The sequence below is a fragment of the Acanthopagrus latus genome, chromosome 22 (assembly GCF_904848185.1).
Source record: "Acanthopagrus latus isolate v.2019 chromosome 22, fAcaLat1.1, whole genome shotgun sequence".
Classification (NCBI taxonomy): Eukaryota; Metazoa; Chordata; class Actinopteri; order Spariformes; family Sparidae; genus Acanthopagrus; species Acanthopagrus latus.
The window spans coordinates 24,239,006-24,264,209 of NC_051060.1; the positions used below are offsets into that span (position 1 = coordinate 24,239,006).

The 25,204-nt window shown below is 43.8% G+C and overlaps 1 protein-coding gene across 2 annotated transcripts; it reads left to right on the plus strand.

Annotated features, from left to right (window-relative positions):
- Nucleotides 1–950: 950 nt before the first annotated feature.
- On the plus strand, nt 951–25,162 carry fzd3a (frizzled class receptor 3a). 2 transcript variants are annotated; one of them, XM_037085654.1, is made up of 9 exons: nt 951–1,734; nt 2,859–3,452; nt 15,209–15,405; nt 16,466–16,928; nt 17,021–17,320; nt 17,430–17,681; nt 22,164–22,312; nt 23,172–23,633; nt 23,722–25,162. In XM_037085654.1, exons 2-9 carry the CDS (start codon nt 3,252–3,254, stop codon nt 23,978–23,980), a joined length of 2,283 nt encoding a protein of 760 aa, XP_036941549.1. In that variant the 5' UTR covers nt 951–1,734; nt 2,859–3,251; the 3' UTR covers nt 23,981–25,162. The 2 variants fall into 2 exon arrangements, with proteins under 2 accessions (XP_036941549.1, XP_036941550.1); XM_037085655.1 differs by having other exon boundaries at nt 966–1,734; nt 23,376–23,633; nt 23,722–23,980.
- The last annotated feature ends 42 nt before the right edge of the window (nt 25,163–25,204 follow it).

Below are 25,204 nucleotides of genomic sequence, written 5' to 3' on the forward strand. Positions count from 1 at the left end.
AAAGGCATCTACGGTTTTGGAGGGAAATGCGCTAACTTCGCGCGGGAAACGAGCGAGACCGCCCCTTTTGGCGCACATGACCTGCATTCGTCAGCAAATCTGTGGGCGGGACTTATTTTGCTGTTTATGCTGATGGAACCAGAGAGTCACTGAATCACTGCATAATGTTTAGCCCTGTTAATAGTGCAGGCATCCTGTGAAAAAAAAAGTGTTCAATCCTCAGTTTTTATCTTGTTTCCTGTAATCTCCCAATCTGTTTTATCAGAAGAGGCTACAAACAAAACAAATCTTGATAGAACCAAAACAAATTCGTAACTTTTAAAAGGATTTAAAAAGGTCACTAGTTTTATTGATATTCAATTTCTTTGGTCTTTATTTGTTATTATTCCAATACTAACAGAATGTAATCAAGTTACATTACATTAATATTGTAATCGGGTGAATTTGGGTAATTTGGACACCTTAGCTCACGTGATTTCTGTTCTGTACTTTAACCATAAAATTAATAAAATTAAATGTGAATGATGAATTCATGGGGATGATGTAGAGAAAGGGGCAGGGCACTTGTACATATTATGTATAAGAATCTATTTCTTACCTATCAATTACATTATTTTGGGATATTATTATTGTTTATTGTTAAATTGTACTGTCCTTAGGTTTCATGGCAATTGCATGAATAGGTCAGTGACATACTATTCTAACCAGTCATAAATAGTGGTTCTAATATTTTAGCACATTATGTTTGTGTTGGGACGTCACATGGCTCTGACATGAGAGCGGCTCAAAGTGCGCTAACAAAGGAAAGTGCATCGACTCTAATGTCCAGTAGGTGGCGCCTGCTTGACACAGTCCACCCAGGTTTGACAAATCCCATCTCCCATTGTCTGAGAGCGCACCTGAATGCATCGTCAGTTCCGCAATGACCGGATGAGCGGAGAAAATAAGAGCATCTGCATGCCAGTTACAACTCGGCGACCAAACAACGGGACGGGTGGCAACTTTAGTCACAACCTCTGAGACATGACTCGTTTCACTTTCAGAAATTGAGCCATTCGGTTCAGCAACACTTTTAAAAAAAAGTCTAAAGGGGCCGCACGATTAAATTATTTTATCCCCATAAAAGTTAGCCGGGCCCTAAACCTGATGTTAGCCGGGAAGTCGAGCTTTTTAGCTTCAAAACACCACAGGGCAGTGTTCATAGGATGAATGGGGCCCGACCTCTAACACTGTGTTCAGTTATAAAACTTCCTTAATTGACCGCATTCCAAATTTCTTTCCTTATTTACACGCCACCACCGGATGTTGATAACGCTTCATGATGGCAGAATTTAGCGTTTCCGGATCAAAGTCGCGCTTAGGTGATAAAAACCCGGGTCTGCTGCAGGGTCAGTTGATCCGGGTGTGAAAGCAGATTGTAGAAAAGAAAATAGGATGTAGTTTTCCAATCCCTGAGCTTTGCTTTCAGCGCGGCCGTTAGTGATGCTTTTATTCTGAAAGTTTTTAGCGGACGCTAGCTTGAAAATGGCGCGGCCTTGACGCTCCATCTCAGGGAGGGGACGGCAGCCGGGGAGGAGGAGGACAGAGGAGCCGGGGAGGAGGCGGGAGGTGGAGGACTGCCGCTGCTTCTGCTTCTGCTTCTGCTGCTGGTGGAGCGACGATCACTCATTGTTACCAAGTGGAGGAGCGGCGGAGACCCCGTCGCTACACGTGAATTCTCGGCACAACATTAAGGTAAAGTTGGCTTCAATTAAACCGGTTTAGCTTCCATTCATAACCGGAGCGTTTCTAACGGGCATCACCTCCGCTGCCGCCCGGCTCGGGCTCGGGCTCGGGCTCGGCTTGGTGCGGTGAATAGTAACACCGGTGCGCAGGCTACATATGCCCCGGTTACACCATTTAACTAACCGTCATCTTTTGTCTGCGCTGCGTCGCTTGACATTATCATCTGTTCCAGTATCACAGTGTTTTTTTCTGCTGGGACTCAGTTACACCGCGAGTCCAACAGACCGTGACGAGCCGTTACACAGTTAGCTAACAGTCCACATTTATGAGCTGCGATTAATTCATGGATCCGCTGCTGGGAGCTCCAGTGAAGGAGGAGCCCGAGCATAGTGGCGCTCAGGTGGGCTAACGGACGCACCGAGGTCGCGTTTACAATAATCAAATCATCTCAAAGGCTCAGTAAAATCTAACGTTCTGCGTGTCAGGGAATAAAACGATGTTATGGGTGTGTGCCTTCATGTAAATGTTGCCATTTCCATTATGTAAAAATGGCTAAATTATAACAACAGACGGCTAAAATAAGTCTCTTACTGTGTAGATGCTCAAATATGGAGAACGATGAAACGCCCTTTATTGTAACATGCATTTAAGATTGTCTGAGAAGTTGTTCTTTGTGACTTTTTGTTTGTTGTTTTATTTATTACACATGATTAATGTGATAAGTCAAGTGTATGTGTACGTGCGTGTATAGTTGCATCACTAAGGTCATCAGCATCTTCAAAAAAAAACCCACTAAAACAGCTCATATCTGCAGATATCTTAATGTTTAAGTACAGAAGTGGATATGTGTTTATGTTATGTGTTATTATTTAGTAGTTGTCTGACACATTGCCTGGTAATTTAGTCTGGTAATGTTATCACTCATCTACACAATCCACCCACCACAGTTAGTGACCTGAAAGGCAATTAGACCCACCAACCCCTCCTCAAACAGCCTTTTGTGTGTTCTTCAGATGCAGTCTGTAATTAGTCTGTCTTTTTTTTAAACCCACACAAACACTAGAGATTAACTACCTACTGTTGGTGACATGATATCAAATATGCATTTTAAACGTTACGCTTTTATTTTACAGATCACAGGCTGAACGTCATCTCCATTCGTGGCTGTCGTCCGTATCCCTCCGAAGCATCATCGCTGTCCTCCGAGGCAGAGAGGAAGGAGTGTGAGCCATCTTAAAGGACCACAGCGTCCCTCAGGTGATGGAGGTCTGGTGACGCACTGCTGCTGCTGACTGGAATCCCCACGGTGATGGATGCATCCAGCTTCAACCATGGATTATGCCGCCCAACCCAGACACTGTGAGCTCAGAGGAGGAAGAGACTACCAGACAGTCCTGGACGGCTCCTTAAGCCTCGTGAATTCCCTTTCCTATTGAACGAGCCAGATGCAAACTGGGCTCAGTCCCTCGTCCTAACCAGACGTCCCCCCCTCAGGTCTTTCTTTCCTCCTGCTGTACGGATCAGTCATGGATCTGCTGTGGGTGCTGTCGGTGTCCATGTTGACGGTGTGCGTTGCCATCCCCATGGATGCGGCGGCAGGTAGCCACAGTCTGTTCACCTGTGAGCCCATCACCCTGCGCATGTGCCAGGGGCTGCCCTACAACTCCACCTTCATGCCCAACATACTGAACCATTACGACCAGCAGACTGCCGCCCTGGCTATGGAGGTACAGTACACCACCGACATGTGATAGATGTAGCTGCTGTTTATGTTACTGGAAAAGGAGATTGTTATGGAGAGTTCAGATATTTGCTGATCATCACTACTGATATGTTTCCACTGAGAATAAGAGAACAGTGTTTTCTCCCTGCTGTCAGAGGGAAACCATTTAAAACCCATTTAGACCATTATAGACCCTGTAGACCATAGAGAGACGGAAACATTACAGCTTTGTGGTCCACAACACGTACTCACTGTATATGGAATACATTAGGCCAGTTATTATCCCAATGTTTTTAAAACCCTTTTAATAAAAATTACAATAAACTTAGAATATATTTGCACTTCTCAGTAGTCATAACTTAACCCTCTATTAGAAAACACAGATAACTGCAATATTCATTAAAGCTCACTGTAAATGTTTTCATGTTAATTTGCCTGTTTTAAAGCTGTGGATTTTTTTAGAATTTGATAATTGGATCAAATTGGCTCTGATCACATAATTTTTTTTAGTACAACACATTATTGGCATAATTCATATTTGAGCAGTGTGGGGATGATTTCAAGTCCTTTCAGTTATGAGCCATTTTGAAATTACTAGGGAATCACTGATCCATTTAGTCTCAGTTACAATCCAATTGCAATACCTAAGTTTGGATATCTGGTAGGGCTGCATGGAAGAGTGACAAAGCTCTACTGCAATTGTTATTATTATTATTATTATTATTATTATTATTATTATTGACAGATATTGCTGTGAGACACATATTAGAGACTTAAAGATTGTTTTCCCAATTGAAAAGAAATATATATAAAACAAATACATAGATACACATTTTCTGAATTATTATTTATTTTAAAAACAATAATAATCTGCACAAGCATCTTGGTAAAAATATTCAAAATTAACAGGAATTTTTATTAAAGCGCTGGGTCCCTTATAAATACAGTAGTAAACTGAAGGTATTGAGGAATTGAAATTGCAGTATAAAGAAAACAAACCTGCATCAAATGAGAACGTAAACATTAAATCACAATTAAGTCACAATCAAGTGCAAACAAACCTTTAAATTAAATCACAGTCCACAAAAGCAGTACACACACACGCAGCTTGGTAAAAACAAACCATTTAAAAGGAACAGGAACCGAAGCTCTTTGTTAATGTTTGTTGCAAATAGACACGTAGGCGTGAAAACAGAATTGAACTGAATAGACCAGCCACACTGTCACTGATACCTGGTGCAGCTGTTTGAGTATTGAATGGTTATCTGATATCAGCATCAGATTGGTGCATCTCTAATTGCTTTTGTCACAGAGATTCGATGAATCTGAAGCATATTCTGAGTTGTGTTGCAGTTGTGTTACAGTTGTGCCGGTAAAAGCATTTCACATCTTATATTTTGCTCTGTGAACTTTTCTGTTTTTTCTGTTTCCTTTCCGTTACCTTCCTGCCCTTTACTGAGCGAAGCCCACTGCCCTTCTATAGCTGAAACAATAAACCAATCAGTCAAGCACTTCATGGACAAAAGATCAGTTGACAGCAATTTACAAATGGTTGTAGAATTTTTTCAACCAAAGCTTTTCTTGTTTTATGTCATTTTAAATAGAATATCTTTGGCTTTTGGACATTTTAATGTGTCACTCTTTGAGAATTTGTGATAGTCAGTGTTTAATGGATTGTAAATATGTAGTATTTATCTAATGACAGTCCAAGTTTCTGCTCAATATTTATTTTATTATTACTTTACTATTATTAGTAAAGCCATGAATTGGCAACATAGATAGATAATGGCCTGTATGAAATGGGTTTACGCCTGTGCAATATGTATTGTTGGTATACATGATGAGCAGTTAGCATAGTTTTTTTGGTTTCAAGACATTTTCACATCCCAGTTATCTTAAAAACAGTTGGAAAATGTTGGATTTTGTGTCAAGTACTACTCTGAAGAAATGCATATCTTAATTTTTATTTTTTATTAATGTTTCTCTTGACTTCCTCTCTGTGGTCGCTTCCACTTTTTCTCTGCAACTGACTTTTTCTTTTGAAATTCAAGTTACATTGAATTAACATTATGGCCAAGTGCAATATTCGAATTGCAACAGCTGAAATTTGGGATAAAGATTAATATGTGACAACTTTATAATGTAGTGCTGTAGAGGTTCCCTGGCCTACAAGTCAATATTTTGAGAGAGTTTTCTTTCTTTTTTTTTTGTTACGTCATGTCGCTCTAGTCGCGACTCACATTGTTGTGGCTTCACCAAAGTGAAACTGACACACACCTGCAGACTCACACACACATTTTCATGCAGAGTGAGGCACACAGACGACATTTTTATCCACATGTGTGTTTTCTCAGGTCAGGACAGGCGTTTGTGTTCCTCACATGCTGATAAGTGGTTCAGTGTGTCTACTCTGCTCTTCCTGCCCCATGGACATCAGTAGCCTAGATAGCTATCACCACGGCTAACTGTGTATGTGCTGAGAGTTAGTAATATCAAAGTGCTAGCCTACTTTAATCTGGCTCCTCTAGCTCCAGGGAGTTGAAGTGTATTACCAAAACATTAAGCAGAAAATTAAGTTTTAATACTTGTCTCCTGGGGCCATGAGATCAGTGCATTATTAAACTCCACTGATTTAACAGGGAGTGTTGTCCTAAAATGGTCTGGCATGTTGGCAGGCGGCTGTTTAGCACAACATGTAGGGACTCATTTGTTGTGCACCATCCAAAGCCATTTTACGTAACAGGCTTTTGAGTAGTTAGTCAACTTAGTCTGGGAGCAAAGACACCAAACTGTCCTGTGTTTCGCTTTGGTCCAGCTGACGGATTAAAACTCAGATTGGAGCAATGAGTCCATGTTTTATTGTTTTTAGTCCCTAGATTATCTATAGATTTACCAGCAGTCACAGCATCTGACTGTTGTGGCTGTCTTATCCTCTTTGAAACATCGAGTTAGGCATTTAAACACAATCATGGAGCAGATGCAACACCTCGTTAACTTAATCCCATCCTTTATATGGGCTGATCCCTCTGGAAGCTCAATCTATCGAGCAATTACCAGACAAACTGTCCCAAAACATGAGAGCGAAGCCCTGTTAGCTGAACTGTCTGTCTGTCTGTGTGTGTCAGTCCATCCATCTATATTTATCACAGCTTATCCACTCTCAGTATCATGTTCACATCAGCTCCTGCTCCCTCTATCACTTTTACCCTTCGACACCCGCCCCGCCCTGCCCGGCGATGGGGTCCATGTGTGGAGCCCTGCCGACCATCTGTGCCGGCTCTGCTTCAGTGTGCTCACCCCAGACATACTGAGCGAGAGAGAGATCGAGAGATGGAGGGCGGGATGTGCTGTGTGCCACGAAAATCCAGGGTTATGTAACCTCTGAACATTCCCTGCCCGACAGTGGGAGCACACAGCATCGCATCACATCGCGCCACATCACAGCTGCACTCACATTTGGATAAGATGCAGATTCTTCCGCCTCTCCTGCCTCCGCCTGCCGCCTCAAACCTGAGCCGCATCCTTTCTTGTCACTGCTGAAATACTCACTCTCATCTCCTTTCTTTTGTGGATTCATTCAAGAAAAAATTATTTACAATTTTAATGTGTAAATCAGGCGGATGTTTGTGGTTTTGGTAGAATCAATCTTGTTGCCACTGCTGTGGTGTTTGGAGGCCAGGTTAGGTTTCTACAGCTAATCGCAGTGTGTGGGTTGTAGTGAACAGAGAGAGGTTTAGACGGTGTTCACTTTGATTGGTCATGGATCCACAATTAAGTCTCTTTTAGTGTTCAGAAATGCTCGTTGGGTTTAGAAAACACATGGAAACCCGAAAGGTTTCCAGCTAACGGAGACTACGCCTCTGTTTGGCTCTTGTTTTCCAGATGACCCGCCCTAGATCCAGTTCATGGGAGAATTCAAAGCCTATAAGATGTTGAGGGCAGCCAAATGAGAATTGACAGTTGATTTTAAAGGGAATTAGGTCCGCTGAATAGCCATGATAATGATGATGAATGCCTCGCACCGTGGAGAAACGGGGAGTTGGACGAGAACCAACGCTTGCCGTTCTTGCGGTTTTTGTCTAAACCCCCTGAAGTGGTGTCTTTCTCAGTTTCTTTTTTTCTTGTCCTGCTTTTCAAGGTCTTTTCAAGGTTTTTGTTCTACGGGAAAGTGGCCACAATTTGTCATGATATCGTTAAAAACTTTGCTGCTGCTTTATCTTTTGACATAAACTGGTAATAATTCTGAAACTGTTGTCTGATGATGTTCACTTTACTGTATTTCAGCTGAAACTGTCACTGTTTGGTGAATGATTGAAGGTTTATTACTTTATTTCACAAATACATATTTAGCGACTGTCTGAGCAGGCTAGAACACAAGCAGTGTGATTTCTGAAAACATGGTTTAATGTTTACGGCGTTCATCCTCGCTCAGTCTGTCATCGCTGACCGCTGAATGACCTCGCAGCTGAAGTGGGGCAGCGGCCTCGGGGCTGGGAATCGGCTATTTCTGTGCCACAATGACACCGTGCCACACTCACATAAGATAAGTGGGAGCGTGGCGGATTTGAGAGGCATCACAAAAAGGAAGAGAGAACTGTGCTAAAATCCCCTTTTTTAGAGGTAGACACACACTGTAGCTACAGGATCATTGTAAAGCTGCGAGAATTCAACTCACTGAATAAATTCAGCTGGCTGAACTTTCCCTGGCAGCCAAAGGCATTCGGCTCACAACTCAGCGATGATATTTAATACAGTAAGATGTCAGCGCTGCTCTTTCTTTACTGTCAAGTCTTCTGCTATTAGATTTACATATCCCGTGCCATTCCCAAGGATTATTTCTCCTGTTGTTGCCGTGAAGGAGACAGACTTTTCCAGATATTGTAATAAATTTTGCCGTTTCTTTTTTGCCGCTCGTTACTGTTTTGCATTTACACGGTTGGTGCTCGACGCGTGTTTGAGAAATTCACTGAAAACCACTCAGTCAGATTTACTGAGGTGGCTTATCCGGCTACACAGAATGGAAAGAAAATTCAATCTTGAAATCAGTAATCAAATCATATTTTTGTGGAGTGGAAAGTTTGTATAGCAGCCTTGTACCGAGTAGGAGACGACTACCAAGTACGACCTGAGCTTTGGAACAAAGAGTTCCATTGATAATATTTTGAAACAACCAAAAATGTATAAAACTCGGGAGGCTGCTCAGGTGTTTAGCAGGACAAAGGAGTGATGCTATCAGGATGAGGACAGACAGGGGTTTTCAGTAAGATCGGAGACTTGTTTGACTGTCATGGTAAAATTAATGAGACGGTGAGGGATTCAACATTTTTCAAGGCCAGATGGGACAAATGAGGGTCAGGGCCAACCAAGACGCTAATTAAATTAGTCTGATGAGATGGTTTGTTTACGTGAAGCCAATGCCAAGCCCAGCAGATCATTTTTAATGGCTGCAAGATTAAAAAAAGCGACTGTTGTCTTGGTGGATGTTCAGTGAGGGTAATTAACAAGCTGTGACACGACTTCTTCTGACGCCATCACAGATATGAATGAAGATGACCAGGTTGATCTGACTGTGTGGTAAAAGGCGCAGGGCCCGCCATCTGTAGTCACAAGGCACACAAGTCACTCTGCCAAGTCTTCTCTCAGTCATTTTAATTTCATTTTTCTCTGGTATTCGTCCTTTTGTGTTGTGTTGTGTTGTGTTGTGTTGTGTTGTGTTGTGTTGTGCATGGAGGCTCCGCAGTGACACAAAGACTTATCACTGAACTGTTTTTAATCTGCTCGGTCCCACTTACACTCATTTCCTCCTCCTTTCAGCTCGTTAAATCAGCCTCTTGTCTCAGGTTTACAACACATTCAGACAAACTGTGTCATGTTACAGCTGCTGTGTACTATAACCCAGATACTCCACCCATGCTGTGTGAATGGATTTGTAAAGAAGAGCTGAGGCGTGTGTGTGTGTGTGTGTGTGTGTGTGTGTGTGTGTGTGTGTGTGTGTGTGTGTGTGTGTGTGAGTTTCTGTAAAATGCTGATGAAGCTCTGTCGGCTGCAAGTCTGTTAAAACTGCTGCAGTGAACCAAAAAGTTCTCCGTTTAACATGCTTATTGTGTCAGATAGTAGAGATGTATCCCAGCTAAGTGCACACACACACACACACACACACACACAACATGGTCTGATAAATCCTACCCAGCGTGACCCAGCCTGTAAAAGAGCCTCTTGTTTTATTTAATGTTCAACACCGTGTTTATTGGCAGTGGACTGAAAGAGGAGCACATCCTGAGAGCAAGTTGCTGGTCCACACCAACCCTGTGTGTGTGTGTGTGTGTGTGTGTGTGTGTGTGTGTGTGTGTGTGTGTGTGTGTGTTTGTGTGTATGGACATTACACATTGTCAGAGCGCAAGGTTTTCAAACATTTCTTAGCGGTGAATGACACGGCTGACTCGGTCGACCCATCCCTCCTCTCTCTCTCTCTCTCTGTCTCTCTCTCACCCGCTCACTCCCCCCCCCCTCCTCCCCTCACCCATCTCTTTTGTCCTCCCCTTCCCCCTACACAGGACTCACCCGTTGCCCAGGAAACGGTCCCAATTGTGCTGTTAACAAAGGGAGCAGAGGCTTTCTTGCCTCCCAGGAGGTGGTCCCCTCCGCCCCGCACCCTGACCTCCTCGAACCCTGCTCTCCTCCCTCTTCCTCCTCCTCCTCCTCCTCCTCCCTGGTGATGCATCACTCGTCGCCATGGCGCTGGGCTTGGAAATTTGGCGAGTTGGAATGGCAGCAGAGGAGAAAGGAGGATAAAGAGGGGGGAGAGCAGGGAGAGGGTCTGGAGGAGGGAGGAAAGGGGGTGTTGATGGGAAGAGAGGTGACTGGGAGGTATTTAGAAAAGAGCAACTCAACACAGACCAGTTGGCCACGGTGGGCTCCTTTGTCAGCAATTCATCAGTCACAGCATCTTAGCAGCTGATGTGGAGCCTTCATTAAAGACTAATTACTTTAGCATTAAGAAGGTACATGCAGCCTCCACATGGATGCGCTCCACTGGACCCAGCCATATTAATATTTAATATCACGACCATCTCGCTCTGATTCAAACCATGCTGGATAATCTGAGCAATGTATGGAGGTGAAACTAAGGTCATGGCTGTTTTTCCTCTGTCTTCAAAGGCTGACATTTTGGAGATTAGACAGAAATATGCAGAAATATGCAAAATCACATGTTTAAGTAAACAAACTTAGTTTGACCCCATTGAAGCGCATGGTAGTATGATTTACGATCATTTAATTAATGATCTATTTTTTCCCCCCTCATTCTGGCTTGTGAAGATTTCATCAATTACTCTCTACGCTGCATTCACACCAGTGTTTTTCAGCCTCGGAGCACCGCTGATATTTTCCGTTTAATCAGAGATGATTTACATCAGCAGGAATGCACCATGTGGATGCAATTAATTTGGATAAACAGGCCGTGGAGTGACGTGCCGCTACTGTGCACTAAACTCATCAGCAGGTCTTTTTTCCTCACAGCAGACATTTGGACACATCCCAGTAAAAACAAGCACAGGTGTGAATGATAAAACACATGACCGCCAAATTCAAGTTAGCTGCTTCAGTTTCAGGGTTTTGCTGAGACACAGAGGCCCACAGCTTACTGAGACACTCAAACAGAACTGGAGCTTTATTAGAAACACTTGATTTTAGTGGATGGATTCATCCTTCATTCTTGGAATCATTGCTATATTTTATTTGTATTTATAAACATAAATGGGACTTTGTTGGGTTGGGTTTTCTCTGTTTTCATCTCTGCCCATCTCTTGACTTCAGTCTTATTTAATAAAATGTTGTTCCTTAATTTTAGATTTGATGGAGGAACATTGTGTCACGTAAAAGTGAACGTAACTAATTAACTGCATTTATCCCCGTTTGGACTCTTTGTTGGTCTCTTTTGTTGGAGCCTCTCTGTCATATCTGAGCCTGTTATTTCAAGAGTGGCATAATATTCCACATTTTCAGAGATCAAAATCCTCTAACAAACTCCCATGAATACGTAATGACTCTAGCCGTGGTACTGAAGATGAAATTACATTAGCATACCCCCCTCCCAGGCCTACAGCGCTGTGTATTACACGGTTGATTCTCCTTACACGGCCGGCTCTGGGATGGAAAGCGCCATGACAAACCCCTGGCCATTCATCGGACCAGTGGTTCACCAGCTGTTTCCAGTGTGGCCATTAACGTCAAATCCCCATGGAGAGTGCTGAGGCTCCGCAGGGCCTTAACATGTTGGCGTTTGGAGTTGTTTGGGCTGCTGACTGTGTGGGTAAAGCAGCCATATGTCCCGTCCACCACCAGCTCAGTCCTGCCCACACTGGCTCACATGGTGGGTTGGCTGTAGTAAAATGGCTGAATGGAGACACAGAGAGATGGAGGAGGGGTGGATGATGGAGGAGTGTAAAAATAGAAAAAGCATGGTGAATAGAATGAGTTTTCCCCCAGTAGATCACTTCTTGTAGCCTATATATTTACTCAACCGTCTCCCCTGGCATCTCGGTGTGCAGTGCAGTACAGTGGAGTCATTGTGCTCTGTGGAGCATCAGTAGCCTGCGGGAATCAAAACGTACCGGAAGAGCAAAGATGCAAGCTCACTTTAGCTGCATTAGCTCATGTTTCAGTGGTTAATTGACAGTGACGGGGTTCCACTGATGAAGTCATAGTTGTCACACAGGACTGCACTCATCAGTACAGCAGCAGCAGCAGCAGGGTGGAGTGACGTTTACTGTGATATTTCCCCACAGACTGTCCAACAGCATACTCCAGTTTCCTTTCTCTCCGTTTCTCTGACCTGATTGTGCTTCGACTATAGCTGTAATGTAATATCCTTCAAGTATTTCTTTTAAAAAGGAGTCATTGTTGTGTCTATAATAATAATCCTATCTGAACGTTTCTTTTTCTTTTATGATAACGGTGAACTCACAGGATCCCAGTCACCGCAGCTCTGTCAGACTCTGTCCTGATGTCTGTTTCCTTTGTGGAAGTTTTAGGTTTTAAAGTTGTGAAACATTGGTGCTATTTGTAAAAACACATTTTTCTTTGACTTCTCACTTTAAATTCAGAATTTTGGGAGAAATCTGATAAATACTGACATTTAAAAGTTCACATAAGACTCAAATTATGGCATCAGAATTCATCAAAATATTATTCACATTACAATATATAATAATAATAAACCATGACTGCAAGAAGCTGCATTTTTTTCTACAAGGTAAAATTATAATGTGTGATAAAACAGCCTTGTAATAAAAAGACGACCTGACCTACAAATCTTTATCTCCAGATGTAAGAAATGTTTGTTTTGACCCCAACAAATGTCACATTAATATGATTTGAATAGTTGTTTGATTAAATAATTATCATTCCCTCTCATCATGAATCGTTATCATTATATTTGTCAAAGTAATGGCTATATAAATTGTTGTTTTTTTTTTAACTTATCCTGCAAATCAAACTGAATGTCAGATTGTGTTGTTCTCGTGGTCGCTGGCAGTAACAGAGCCGTTCTCAGGTGGATCACAGCGCTCCTCGTGTTAATGCTTCACAGATAACTGCGGCTCTCTGTCATCGTACAGCGGTGCTCAATGAAACGTGATGACTCCGTTTGTGCAGAAATTACACGATCGACTGGTTGATTGATCTCAGTTATGACAGGCGTGTAAGTCACCTAAACTGTTCCTCTGCATTTTACAGTGCTGTGAGCCGACGTTACGGCTCGGCGATGATCGTACATCCTCGTCATCATCAGCCATCTATTCCCGATCACTCAAAGTGGAGGTGATGAGCCAGTCTGAAAGCCTTAATGCTCGTCTGTTTGCCTCATGGTTGCTTTCTGTCTCCTCCGCAGCAGCTTAATGTCATCTTCCTAGAAAAGTGATATGAACAAGGTGATGACAAAGGCTGTGTGGATGTGGCTGCTTTGTGCTTTAAGGGCCAAGCCTAACACCCATAATAATCCCTTTTACATAAAGACAACGCATGTGGGTGGCAGGCAAACAAGGATATGTGCCGTCGTTCAGACATAAGGTGGTAACACAATAGTTTAATCTGTTCAAATCTGATTGTGGCAAACAATCGAGAGAATCGGAGCGAAAATCCCACATCGCTGCTTCTCTGAAATGGTTTATTGCTGCAATCTGAGCTAGAAAATGTTCCCCGGACAGAAAGGTGCTGCAGACATGTTTCATTTCTGAAGATAATCACTGTGTGCTACATACTGAATATCAGGTCACAGGGAATAAACTGTGTTTATCGTTTTTTAACCAAATATCCACTTTTATTTTCATTTTCTTTTCATGTTTCAGTTAAAATACATATGAATATATTTTTGGGTAGACTCAGATGTGTTGTGTCTTGTGTGCTTACATGTGGGTCAGAAGACAACAGTGACTCACTGATCTGAGTAAAATAAGCCTTTTATGTTTTTTAATGAAACTATTCAGTTAGATAATAAACCCCAGCTGCTCCTCCCCGACTCTGTCAGAGTCGCAGCTTCTCAGTGTGGCAGAATGAATTCAACAATATCTCTCTTATTAGTCAAAATAAACAGAACTACACATTGTTCTATTGGTGCAGGACTGAGATGTTACCAACATATTTTATCCAAAAAACCCCATCAGTAAACAGACAGAAGAAGTTTTGCTCTTGGTTTAATTTACACTGAAGCAGCCGAACAAGCTGTTTAACTCGTTTAAACCTCGGCGTCACGTCCTCCTCGACATCCTCCCCTCAAACAAACACAGACCAACTGCCTCCTCCTCACCCTCCCCTCCCCCTCCCTGCCCCTGTCTGTCATACACACTTCTGTCTTTAAATTTGGGGGGAGGGCTGCTAGTGATGTGTCTGACTGACTTGGGTGTGGCTGCAGGCCTTTCTATCACACACACACACACACACACACACACACACACACACACACACACACACACACACACAAAGGTGTATGCAAATTCAGGCACACACATGTAAGCATGAGCTCCTGGACACATGGATTTGAATATTTTGCGTTCCCACTCACTTATTGTCTTTCTCTCTCACACACACACACACACACACACACACACACACACACACACACACACACACACACACACTCTCCTCTCACCATTTGCATATTAACAACATGCCCTACAGATGCCTCCTGCACTCACACCGCCTCTTGGCTCAGTTTATATGTGTGAGACCATTATTGTGCTGGTGCGTGGGTGTGTTAGCATGTAAATAATATACTTCCGTTGGTACTCGGGCGTATGTGTGTGTGTGTGTGAGTGTGTGTGTGTGTGTGTATGCACGTTACAGCAGTGTGTCAGTCAGTCACAGCGTGGTCCTGCCTGTAACACAAAGGCCCTGTCAGCAGCAGCCCTGTGTGTGTGTGTGTGTGTGTGTGTGTGTGTGTGTGTGTGGTGGGGGTTGCTCAGCTTGTTGTGCTCCTCCTCTCTGGTGGTTGGATGGAAGGAGTAGAGAGGAGATGGAGGAAGGGGGGAGCGTCACATCATGGGGGTGGAGGGGATTATTAGGCCAGAGTTGTTTTTATGGATTCATCTCCACAGACACGCTCCACTGATCTCTTTGTGCCCGTCTCTGGCCCTCATTGTGAAGCTGGACCAACACTTTGGCTTCTTTAAGTGTTTTAAATAAACCAGTGTCATTATTCTGTGCTGATGTGTTTTTTACACACACTAAATATGACTCTGTCTCTGTCTGTGTTTCTGCCTGCAGCCGTTCCATCCCATGGTGAACCTGCAGTGCTCCCCAGAGCTCAGGATGTTCCTGTGTGCGCTCTACGCTCCGGTGTGTACCGAGTACGGCCGGATGACTCTGCCCTGCCGCCGCCTCTGTCTGCAGGCCAAGAGTGACTGCTACAAACTGATGGACATGTTTGGTGTGAGCTGGCCTCAGGAGATGGACTGCAACAGGTTGGCACGACAGCAATAACTCTGGTGTCCTGGCTGTACGTCAGCAGTAACGACCCTGCTGCTTCAGTCATTTAAGCTTCTTGTGAGCAGGGTCACAGCGCAGCAGCAGAGCAGCATCACATATTTTGATGACGACAGAAGTGAAGACACTAAGAGGGAGACCATGTTTATGAGAAGCTCCACTGTCTCCATTTTTGATAACTGGCTGCTAAGCAATTAAATTTATTTCAGACGTCGGACAAATTAGGTTTGCAGCCAGTTCATTGAATCAGTGAATCACACATCGAATTAGAAGCATCAGCAGCAACACAGTGCAGAGACGTGTCCAGCACAGCACAGCAGCATCAACAACACTGTGACAGTAAACACCTTTCACAGCTTGTCATGAGTGGAAAAAGTCAATTTTATTATCAAGTTTCAAACACATTATATCCTCGATAAAGCAGACAACCGCTGTTTCTTTTTGGGGCAAGAGCAACTCTTCTGGGTTACACTGAAAAGGTTGTGAACATTTCTGACAAGGTTTAGAAGAGTGATTAAAACTAATGAAGGGCAGTAGCTGGACATAAAGAGGATTGAAGCTGATCTCTAAGTTAAAACAGAAAAATGGATCCTGCACGTTACTGAAGGCTCCTATGAACATTTATTACCTCCATCTGATGTTTTGGGCTCAGGCTCTTCTTCAGACATGACACGAGTCTCAGAAACATGTTTCAGGAGCGTTCTGGCCACCTAGTGGTCCAACATTCTTACAGAGGAATGCAAACTGCCGCTCTTTGCTTGTTTCCTGTCAGCTCTTCTGCTTTTTGTCTGTTTAATAAAGACAAAAACACCCCAAGAATCCTTAGAAAAGATGTTTATAGCTGCTTGACTATAAAGTAAATGCTAACAAGAATGGATAGTTTCTCTCAAGTTTAAAGTTTCTGCAAGTTGAATTTCTTCTCCTTCGTACTGTCCTGATGTGAGTGACCTGTTTCACCATGTCTGTATTTTATGTGTTGTTGAGGAGTGAGCAGGTAAAACTACCCAGAGATCATCATCACCTCTGTCCTCCTCTCAGGTTCCCAGACTGTGACGAGTCCTACCCCCGTCCTGTAGACCTCCTGTCCAGCTCGGACACGACCGAATCCCCCATCTCCGTCCAGCGGGACTACGGCTTCTGGTGTCCCAGAGAACTCAAAATCGACCCCGAGCTGGGCTACTCCTTCATGGGGGTGCGTGACTGCTCTCCCCCCTGTCCCAACATGTACTTCACACGGGAGGAGCTGATGTTCGCCCGCTACTTCATCGGGGTGGTGTCCATCGTTTGTCTGTCCGCCACCCTCTTCACCTTCCTCACTTTCCTCATCGACGTGTCGCGCTTCCGCTACCCAGAGCGTCCAATCATATTCTATGCCGTGTGCTACATGATGGTGTCCCTGGTGTTCTTCCTGGGGTTTCTGTTGGAGGACAAAGTGTCCTGTAACGCAGCGAGTCCTGGGAGGTTTAGGGCTTCCACGGTGACCCAGGGCTCCCATAACAAGGTGACAAAGTCCTGACTGCTTGTTTTTGCTGGTTTTCTACTGTTTAGATGAAGATACTGATGCTCAACCTGTCCATTTTCTCTCTGTCCCAGGCCTGCACCCTTCTCTTCATGGTGTTGTATTTCTTCACCATGGCCGGGAGTGTCTGGTGGGTCATTCTGACCATCACCTGGTTCCTGGCTGCTGTTCCCAAGTGGGGCAGTGAGGCGATAGAGAAGAAGGCCTTGCTCTTCCACGCATGTGCCTGGGGCATCCCCGGTGTCCTCACTGTCAGCCTGCTCGCCATGAACAAGATCGAGGGAGACAGCGTCAGCGGCGTCTGCTTTGTGGGCTTGTACAACCTGACGGCTCTGCGATGGTTCCTGCTGGCCCCGCTGGGACTGGACGTAGTGGTGAGGGTTGTTCCCAGTTGACTTTGAAGGATAATTTCCCAACAAATACAAGTCTTTTAACCCTCTGATGACTGTAAACAATAACCACGTCCCTCTCGTGTCATCTCAGGTCGGTGTGGCACTGCTGCTGGCAGGCATAGCAGCACTGAACCGAGTCCGCATGGAGATCCCTCTGGAGAAGGAGAACCAGGAGAAGCTGGTGAAGTTCATGATTCGTATCGCCGTGTTCTCGGTGCTCTACTTGGTCCCCCTGCTGTCCGTCCTGGGGTGCTACATTTACGAGAACAACTACCGAGCCGTCTGGGAGACGACCTGGGTGCAGGAGAAGTGTCGAGACTACCACATCCCCTGCCCCTACCAGGTAAATATACTGGACCTACCTGACGTGTTGCCTGCTGCGACAGGGTCGGCTGCTAATGTGTTCACTTTGTGTGTCTGTGCGTTTGTGTCATCATGGCCAGATGTGTTCCTGGAGAAACCTTGGTAGCACAAACTAACACAGAAGCAGTTTTGAGTACATAACCAGATGTTTATATGTAAATCTGTCTGAGTGTGGACTAGTGAGTAATTTAACATAAATAAAATAATTTGCAGCCTGTATTCTTCTTGACTAATAATACCCAACATGATTTGATACGTCCACACTGGGACACAGAGATGCAAGATGAGAAGACAGATTATATTTTTAGTTTCTTTGTTGTCGGCTAATAATAGCTAAGCTTGTCTACATACTTATCTGATGGAGTCAGATCATCTAACCATCTTCTTTAAAACAAATGCATAAGAGATAAGAGATGTGTAAGAGAGATATAGAGGCAGGTGATATAACCAAAACTATCATGGTATCATGAAAATAAGATGTTATGCCACTCAAACATTTACAAGTTTTATGGGCTCCAAATAGGAATAAAGATCTGGTACAGGTCCACATGTTGCCTGTCTGATAATGTAAGTTAGTTAGTAAATGTGATGTCCACTGGGTCTCTGTTCCTCTGATGGGAGTAGATCAAGATGTGTCACTTTGTGCCGACAACAACAGAGAAATGTGGATGTTTCGTTACCTTAGACGTGTTCATACTACTGCAGTCGAAGTGTAAATCTCTCCTGTTTGACAGAAGCAGAAGTTTGACCTGTAATTAATCCAGATGAACTCTCGCTACAGTCTCAGCACCACTTATATTGTCACCTGGAGGCACTGACGGTAGCTGAGATACTGACAGTCACTGACTCAGTCTGTGCAGATGTTTGTACACATTAAAAGTGTGAAGGGGATTTTAGCAAGGAAGCCTAAAGACAGAGCGCGAGGTAACATCTGTAGGAAGGCTGGTAACTGCCAGATGTGTTTGCACACAGAGACATAAGGGACCATGATCCTCAGTGTGGATGTATACTGTGTGCATTTAAACACACACACACACACACACACACACAGTCGAGTGCTAGCGCTCATCCTGCTGCTGTTGAGTAGCTCAGTTAGCTGCTGTAGCCTCGAGCATCAGCACACACACACACACTGCAGCTCATGTGATAGGCCTGTTAATAATTCACACACACTCCCTCTGTTGTCCTCCTTCCTCTCAGCCAGGTATCACCTCCCATGTGAGCGCTCCTTTGTGCATCCGCTCTCACCGCTGCAGGTTCAAAGTGTTTCTTTATCGTGGTGGAGCAGAAAGTGACTGAGTGTTACAGCCTGTTAGCTTTTGTGTGTGTGTGTGTGTGTTGGTTTTATCAAGACTCAGTCGTTCCTCATCAGGGATTCAGTGTTTTGAAGCATTTTGAAATCGGTGACGATGTTTGGTTTTGTGTCTTTGCAGCACTAAACTCAGGTGAACATATTTTATCTGTAGGAATGACCTGAAGTAGTCGACAAGCTGAAACGACTGAAATGATTCCGAGCTGCAGAGACTAGGATCTGAGTCGTGCTCTTAATCTGTCATTGTGTAAGAGAGCAGTGCAGTAATCCAGTGTGAGTGTGTGTGTTTGTGTGTGTTTGTGTGTGTGTTTATGCTGCAGAGGACAGGCTCAGTGGGGTCAAGCTGCAGCGCATCATATTTGCAGCTGATCTGTTAACACACACTGTACACATCAGTGAGCTGTGCAGATGCTTCCAGGGGTAAAATCACACAAAGATGCAACTTCCCACTCTGCCCCCACTTGGTTCATGAAAACACACATGTACAGTATGATGCATTCACACACACACACTGAGTCGATAGCGTGCTTCAGTAGGTAGCTTTGACTCGCTATATTTATCTTAAAAGCCTTCCCTGAGGCTCGGCCCTCCACTCACAGAGCTGCTCCTGAGCGACGCTCCACCACACGAGATCGGTCAAAGGAACCAGAGACGAGGACTGTTTGAGTCTGACAGCTCATTTTAGGCTTCATGCAGTTATTTTATGAGTTTGATGTTGGAGCTGCAGCTGATGACTGACTGCTGACATACAGTCTGTAATGAGGAAGTTTCATACTCATTCACTCTCTTATCTCAGTGCTGTAATGAGCCTGTGGACGGATGAGCCTCAGGGCCCACTCATAATGAGGCCATCATGACTACATCTGTGTGTGTGTGTGTGTGTGTGTGTGTGTGTGTGTGTGTGTGTGTGTGTGTGAGAGACAGCAGCAGTAGTGCTGTTGCTGTGGCAGAGAGCAGCAGTGTGTTTGACATCCTGCTTCTTCTTCTGTACTCGTGCTGGAGATGAATGACCTCATTATGTTTGTAGTCCTGAAACAATATGTTGAACAATATTTCACATTGTGTTTTGTTCTGGAGTGAACGTGAACGTGCAGAGACAGACGTGAGGTCTAAAGGATGCAGTTCAACATCACGTATGATTGTGTTCAGGGTTGATCAGGTACCTACAAACCATATGCATGAAAATAAGCAACATAATTCATATGTACAGGATCCAAGATCACAGAAACACAGCACAAAACAAAGTGTTACTTCCCAGCTGTTAAGATAAATTAGATCTGTTCACATTGTTTTTATATTGGAAATAATACTCTCATCCTCAGTGATGTACAGAAAACTTGATCTCAGATTCACTGAATACCACAAACATGATCAACCATCAGACAGAAATCAGACGGTGTGTGACATCCAGTCTGTGAAACGACATCCTGCAGCGCTGAAAAAAAAGTTGCTTTTTGAGTTTCATTTCCAACTGTAATGTAAACTGACACTTCAGCCGCCATCTCAAAGTGACACTCTGTCGTGCAGATTTTACGTCCTGTGGGATGTTTTGTATTTTTGTATATTTCTGGATAAAACGTGGAAGATATTAACTCTGTTTGATGTCAGATCTGGGTTTGGAGGTAAACCAGCAGAAGTCGGTCCTCTCCTGCCCTCAGGTCGACTCGCTCGCTGTCACTGATCTGTTTAACCAGCAGCGGTTTGTTCTCATTGTGTGTCTGTTTGCGTGAACTGTATCATGTTTAATATTATACATATCATGTAACAAACAAGGAAAACAAATATTTCAGGGAACATATAGATATAAAAGTGTCAGGAGAGTGAGGCGTGTTGAATAAATCTGCCACAAGAGATTTGTTTGGTTTTTTTTGGGAGACTTTATGTTCTCTCAGTGTGAGACATGGAAAAAAAGATTTAATTCTGTTCAACACAAGAATTTCTGTACAAGAATTACTAAAATGATTTTTCATTTAATTTTTTCATTTTCTCACAAAAAAAAATAAATATATTTTTCTATAGAAACTGGGGCTTTCTCTAGTGAACAAAAAACATTTTATGGTTAAAAAAGCTCTTTTCTCATGGTTAAAATAAATACTTTAAATAAAACCATTATTTTTTCTTGTGATAAAATTTTTTTTTTATAGTAATGCCCCCTCTTCTCTACTTAAAAGAAAAGATGTGTTTCTATTGAAAATGTTACATAAATATGTTTCTGTTGTCTCATCGTAGTAACACCCTCTACTTCAAAATTTTTTCTCATTATTTTTTTTTCTCAGTAAAAAAATAACCCCCTTTCTAGTAAACCTCCCCTTTGCTAGTTAAATTTTTTTTTTCTCATGACACAAAAAACCTTTAATATATAAAAAACTTTTTGTAGTAGAAAAAACCTGAATTTTGTAGTGACTCTAACTCTTCTCTGGTTAAAAAAAGCTTTTGTCTTTTTTCACTCAGCTTGACCCACTGAAAAAGATTTTTTCATGGTTATTTTTAAAAAATATTTTTTGCTGAATTTTACTTACAAGGTTCTTGTAAAATAATTTCCTTCTCTCAGTTTGACACACTTGAGAAAAACAGAAACAGTGTGCAAAATGTTTCGCCAAAACATGAGAAAAAAAAGTTTTCACAAGGAAAAAACATTTTTTCATGTTTGAAAAAGTGGAAAAAAAAATCTTGATAAAATAAATGTTTTCATATTTGAACATTTTCTGGTGAAATAAAAAAAAAATCATGAAAACTTTTTTTTCACTGGGAAATTTACAGAAGAAAAATTTCCAAGAGAAAATTAGTTTTTCAAGTCACTTGTCCCCTCAGGGCTTCTGTAGATGTTGTCTGGTGGTTTCCTCTTCAGACACAGTCGCCATTATTTACCGTTATCAGACGCTTGTGTCCAAAGCGACTGACAGTAATTCAGACGCTGATGATGATGATGATGGCTGCCATGACAACCAGAACACCAGGAGCAGTTTGGGGTTCAGTTTCTCACCCAAAGACATTTTGACATGCAGACGAGGAGAATCAAACCAGCAACCTTCAGATAACATGACGCCCCACACACACACGCACACACACACACACCTACACTTGATCCCACAATAACCACATGTTCTGTGTGTGTGTGTGTGTGTGTGTGTGTGTGTGTGTGTCCTGCAGGTGGAGCACACCAGTCGTCCGGACCTGGCCTTGTTCCTGATCAAGTACCTGATGATGCTGATCGTAGGAATCCCCTCCGTGTTCTGGGTGGGCAGTAAGAAGACGTGTTTCGAGTGGGCGAGCTTCTTCCACGGCAAGAGACGCAAAGAGTACGTACCTCCGACACACTGACGTCGCCACAGGACGCCTTCTCACACTGTCAACACATTTCTACTAATTGGTTTTAAGCATATAACACTAAATATTTCAGCAGCAAACTATCTTTAAACCGTCTTTCTGAGAGAAGATTTTTTTTTGTTCCTGGTAGAAGCAGAATCATTTTAGCTCCTTGTAGTGCTAATTACATTTGGAAAAAAAAGAACGGTGGATTTTTAATCTCATAATTTATTCTTGCATCAAATCTCCACACAGCTCAGATACTGTTGGGAATAACAAAACTGTTTTATTCAGCTTATAGTAAGAGAAATGAATCATGTGCAGCAGGAAGTAATGAAGTAAGAACTGAATGTACTGAAGGAAGAAGAAGAGGAAGAAGAGGAACATCTGCAGGGAAACTTTGATTTGACAAAGATGTTTTCAGATTCTGCTAAACAGGCTGCAAGAACACAAAACACTCAAACGCTAAATGTGAGCGAGCACAGATGCAGTGTTTCCTCTCACAGCAAATCAATTAACTACAGCCACACTTTGCTGCCTTCAGTTGGAGGTTTGGACCGATTATTACATTCATATGACTTTATTATGAAATCAGATGAGGATAATCTACTAACAAACAAACAGGAAGCTTGGAGATATTTAAATCCTGTGAGTATTTTCTAAGCTCCGGCCAATCAGGAGACAGACCACATCAGTGCTGCTGCTTCACCTGTCAGTCAAACTGAGTCAGGTGTTTCCTGCAGTGTGTGTAGTTGTAGCAGTGTGTGTGTGTGTGTGTGTGTGGTTGTGTGTGAGGCTTGGTGGTGAACACAGGCCCTTCTCTGCGCTCACTCCCCTCCCCTCCAAACTCAGAGCATTAACCCCCTCTCCCACCGCCTGCTCCACACACTCCTCCATCCTCTTCTACCACACCCACCTCCCCACCACCTTCCCCCTCTCCCTCCCCACCCTCCTGCGTCTCTCCCTGCCCTCTCTCCCTCCACTCCCCTCCTCCTCCTCCTCCTCCACCTCCTCCACCTCCACTCCCTCCCTGCCCTCCTCCTTCCCCTCCCACAGCGCCATGGTCAACGAGAGCCGACAGGTCCTGCAGGAGCCCGACTTCGCCCAGCTGCTGCTCAGAGACCCCAACACGCCCATCGTGAGGAAGTCTAGGGGCACGTCAACGCAGGGGACCTCCACCCACGCCTCATCCACCCACCTGGCCATGTTGGACGAACCTCCCAGCGCCAGCACCAGTCGGGCCGGCTCGGTGCGCAGCGCTCGCTCCAAGATGAGCAGTTACCACGGCAGCCTGCACCGCTCCCGAGACGGCAGGTGGGTGTCACGTCGTTCAGATGTTCTGCTGCGATCTACAGAACCAGAATCTGCTCCTGATGCTCATGTTTGTTCCTCCTTGTCTCAGATACACTGCCTCCAGTTTCCGGGCCGCAGACGACCGGCTGCCCTACGGAAGCCTGCCTCGCCTCAACGACCAATCGCAGTCCAGGCACTGTAGCACCAACCGCCTGGACAGCCTGTCCCGTCACGGCTCCACCCAGCGACTGGAGAGCCAGTCGCGGCACAGCAGCGTCAGGGACCTCAGCAGCACCACCCAGGCCGTTTACTGTGCCCCCGGAAACGGGATCCACAGGGTGCTGGAGGAGGACGGAGCTACAGCCTGAACAGCTGTACTCGTCAATTCTGAAGAACTTGTGACAGGATGAGTAGAAGTGACTTTTCTTTCTTTTCCTAGAAGGTTTAAGAATGTGAGGATTAGCGGCGACCCTGACAGAGCAGCAGCCACTGTGAAGTCCAACGCCGTCCTGAGCTGAGCCGCTCTGAGAAGTTAGAACAGAGCTCCGTCCAGCCAAACGCAGAGGACCGAGTGTGGACCGACGCCTTAACACGTCCTCTCAGCTTTACTCGACCAACTAGCTGATCCCAAAAACTCAAGTTTACAAAAGTACGATGGATTTGGTCCTGATGGCCCGTGTGGTAGCCGACACTGGAACACGAGGACGAGGCTTCAATGTTGGACCTTCGTTACTGAGCCAGAACAAAATGTGACCAACACTGACAGACTGACTGCACTGGATTGTTTTCTACTTGTTTGTATAAAAGACTGAACAGGATGTGAGTGATAGACGATACATTACGAGCCTTCTCTCTCTCTTTTTTTTTTATCAGCTACATTTCTGTATCGTACCTCTTCAGCACCGATGTAACGTAACCCGTCCAGACCTTCTATTTATAAAAGGCAATTTTCTCACGCCAGATTCCAAACTCCCCTTTGAGCTGAACACACACACTCGACCCCTGAAAAGCCTTGTCTCATTTAAAACTGTTGTTTTTATATATACATATATATTGAGGAACGTCACTGCCTCTGTAGCTTTGAGAAGAAGATGTCTGGATGTGAGGTTGGCCAGGATGTAAAGGGCTGAAATACAAGAACAAAAACAAAGCTGAATCCAAACTCCTGCCTTACGACCGTGTGTTCAGACAGAACGCCAAGCAAAGATCTCAGCTTACAGAAATCAACTGAAGACACATTTATGAATCTTCTTTGTAAATAAAGAGCAGAACGTTGAAACACACTCCTACAGATGTTCAAGGTGAAAACAACACAGGTGGAGCTTCTCTTTCTGTCTGAACACACCGCTACAGTTCCAATAGACGGTAGTTCTCCTTTAGAGTCCGAGTAGTTTGTCCTGTTTGAAAATGTGTCTTTACTCGTGTAGCTGCTGTCGAATGTTACACCAACATTTCCTCTAGTGGCGAAAAACTTGTGTATAGATGTAAAAAACCACTGAGCTTCTGTTGTTCATTTGTAATAAAGTTTGTTTTGTTTTTTTTAAAAAAAAGGAGTGAAGTAATGACCACAAACACACACACACACACACAGG

Bases quoted from the DNA above. Each gene is read 5' to 3' on its own strand.
- fzd3a (XM_037085654.1), top strand. From the start codon at position 3,252: ATGGATCTGCTGTGGGTGCTGTCGGTGTCCATGTTGACGGTGTGCGTT. The intron at 17,321-17,429 runs GTGAGGGTTGTT...GTGTCATCTCAG, and splicing joins CGCTGGGACTGGACGTAGTG to GTCGGTGTGGCACTGCTGCT. The intron at 22,313-23,171 runs GTACGTACCTCC...CTCCAAACTCAG, and splicing joins CACGGCAAGAGACGCAAAGA to AGCATTAACCCCCTCTCCCA.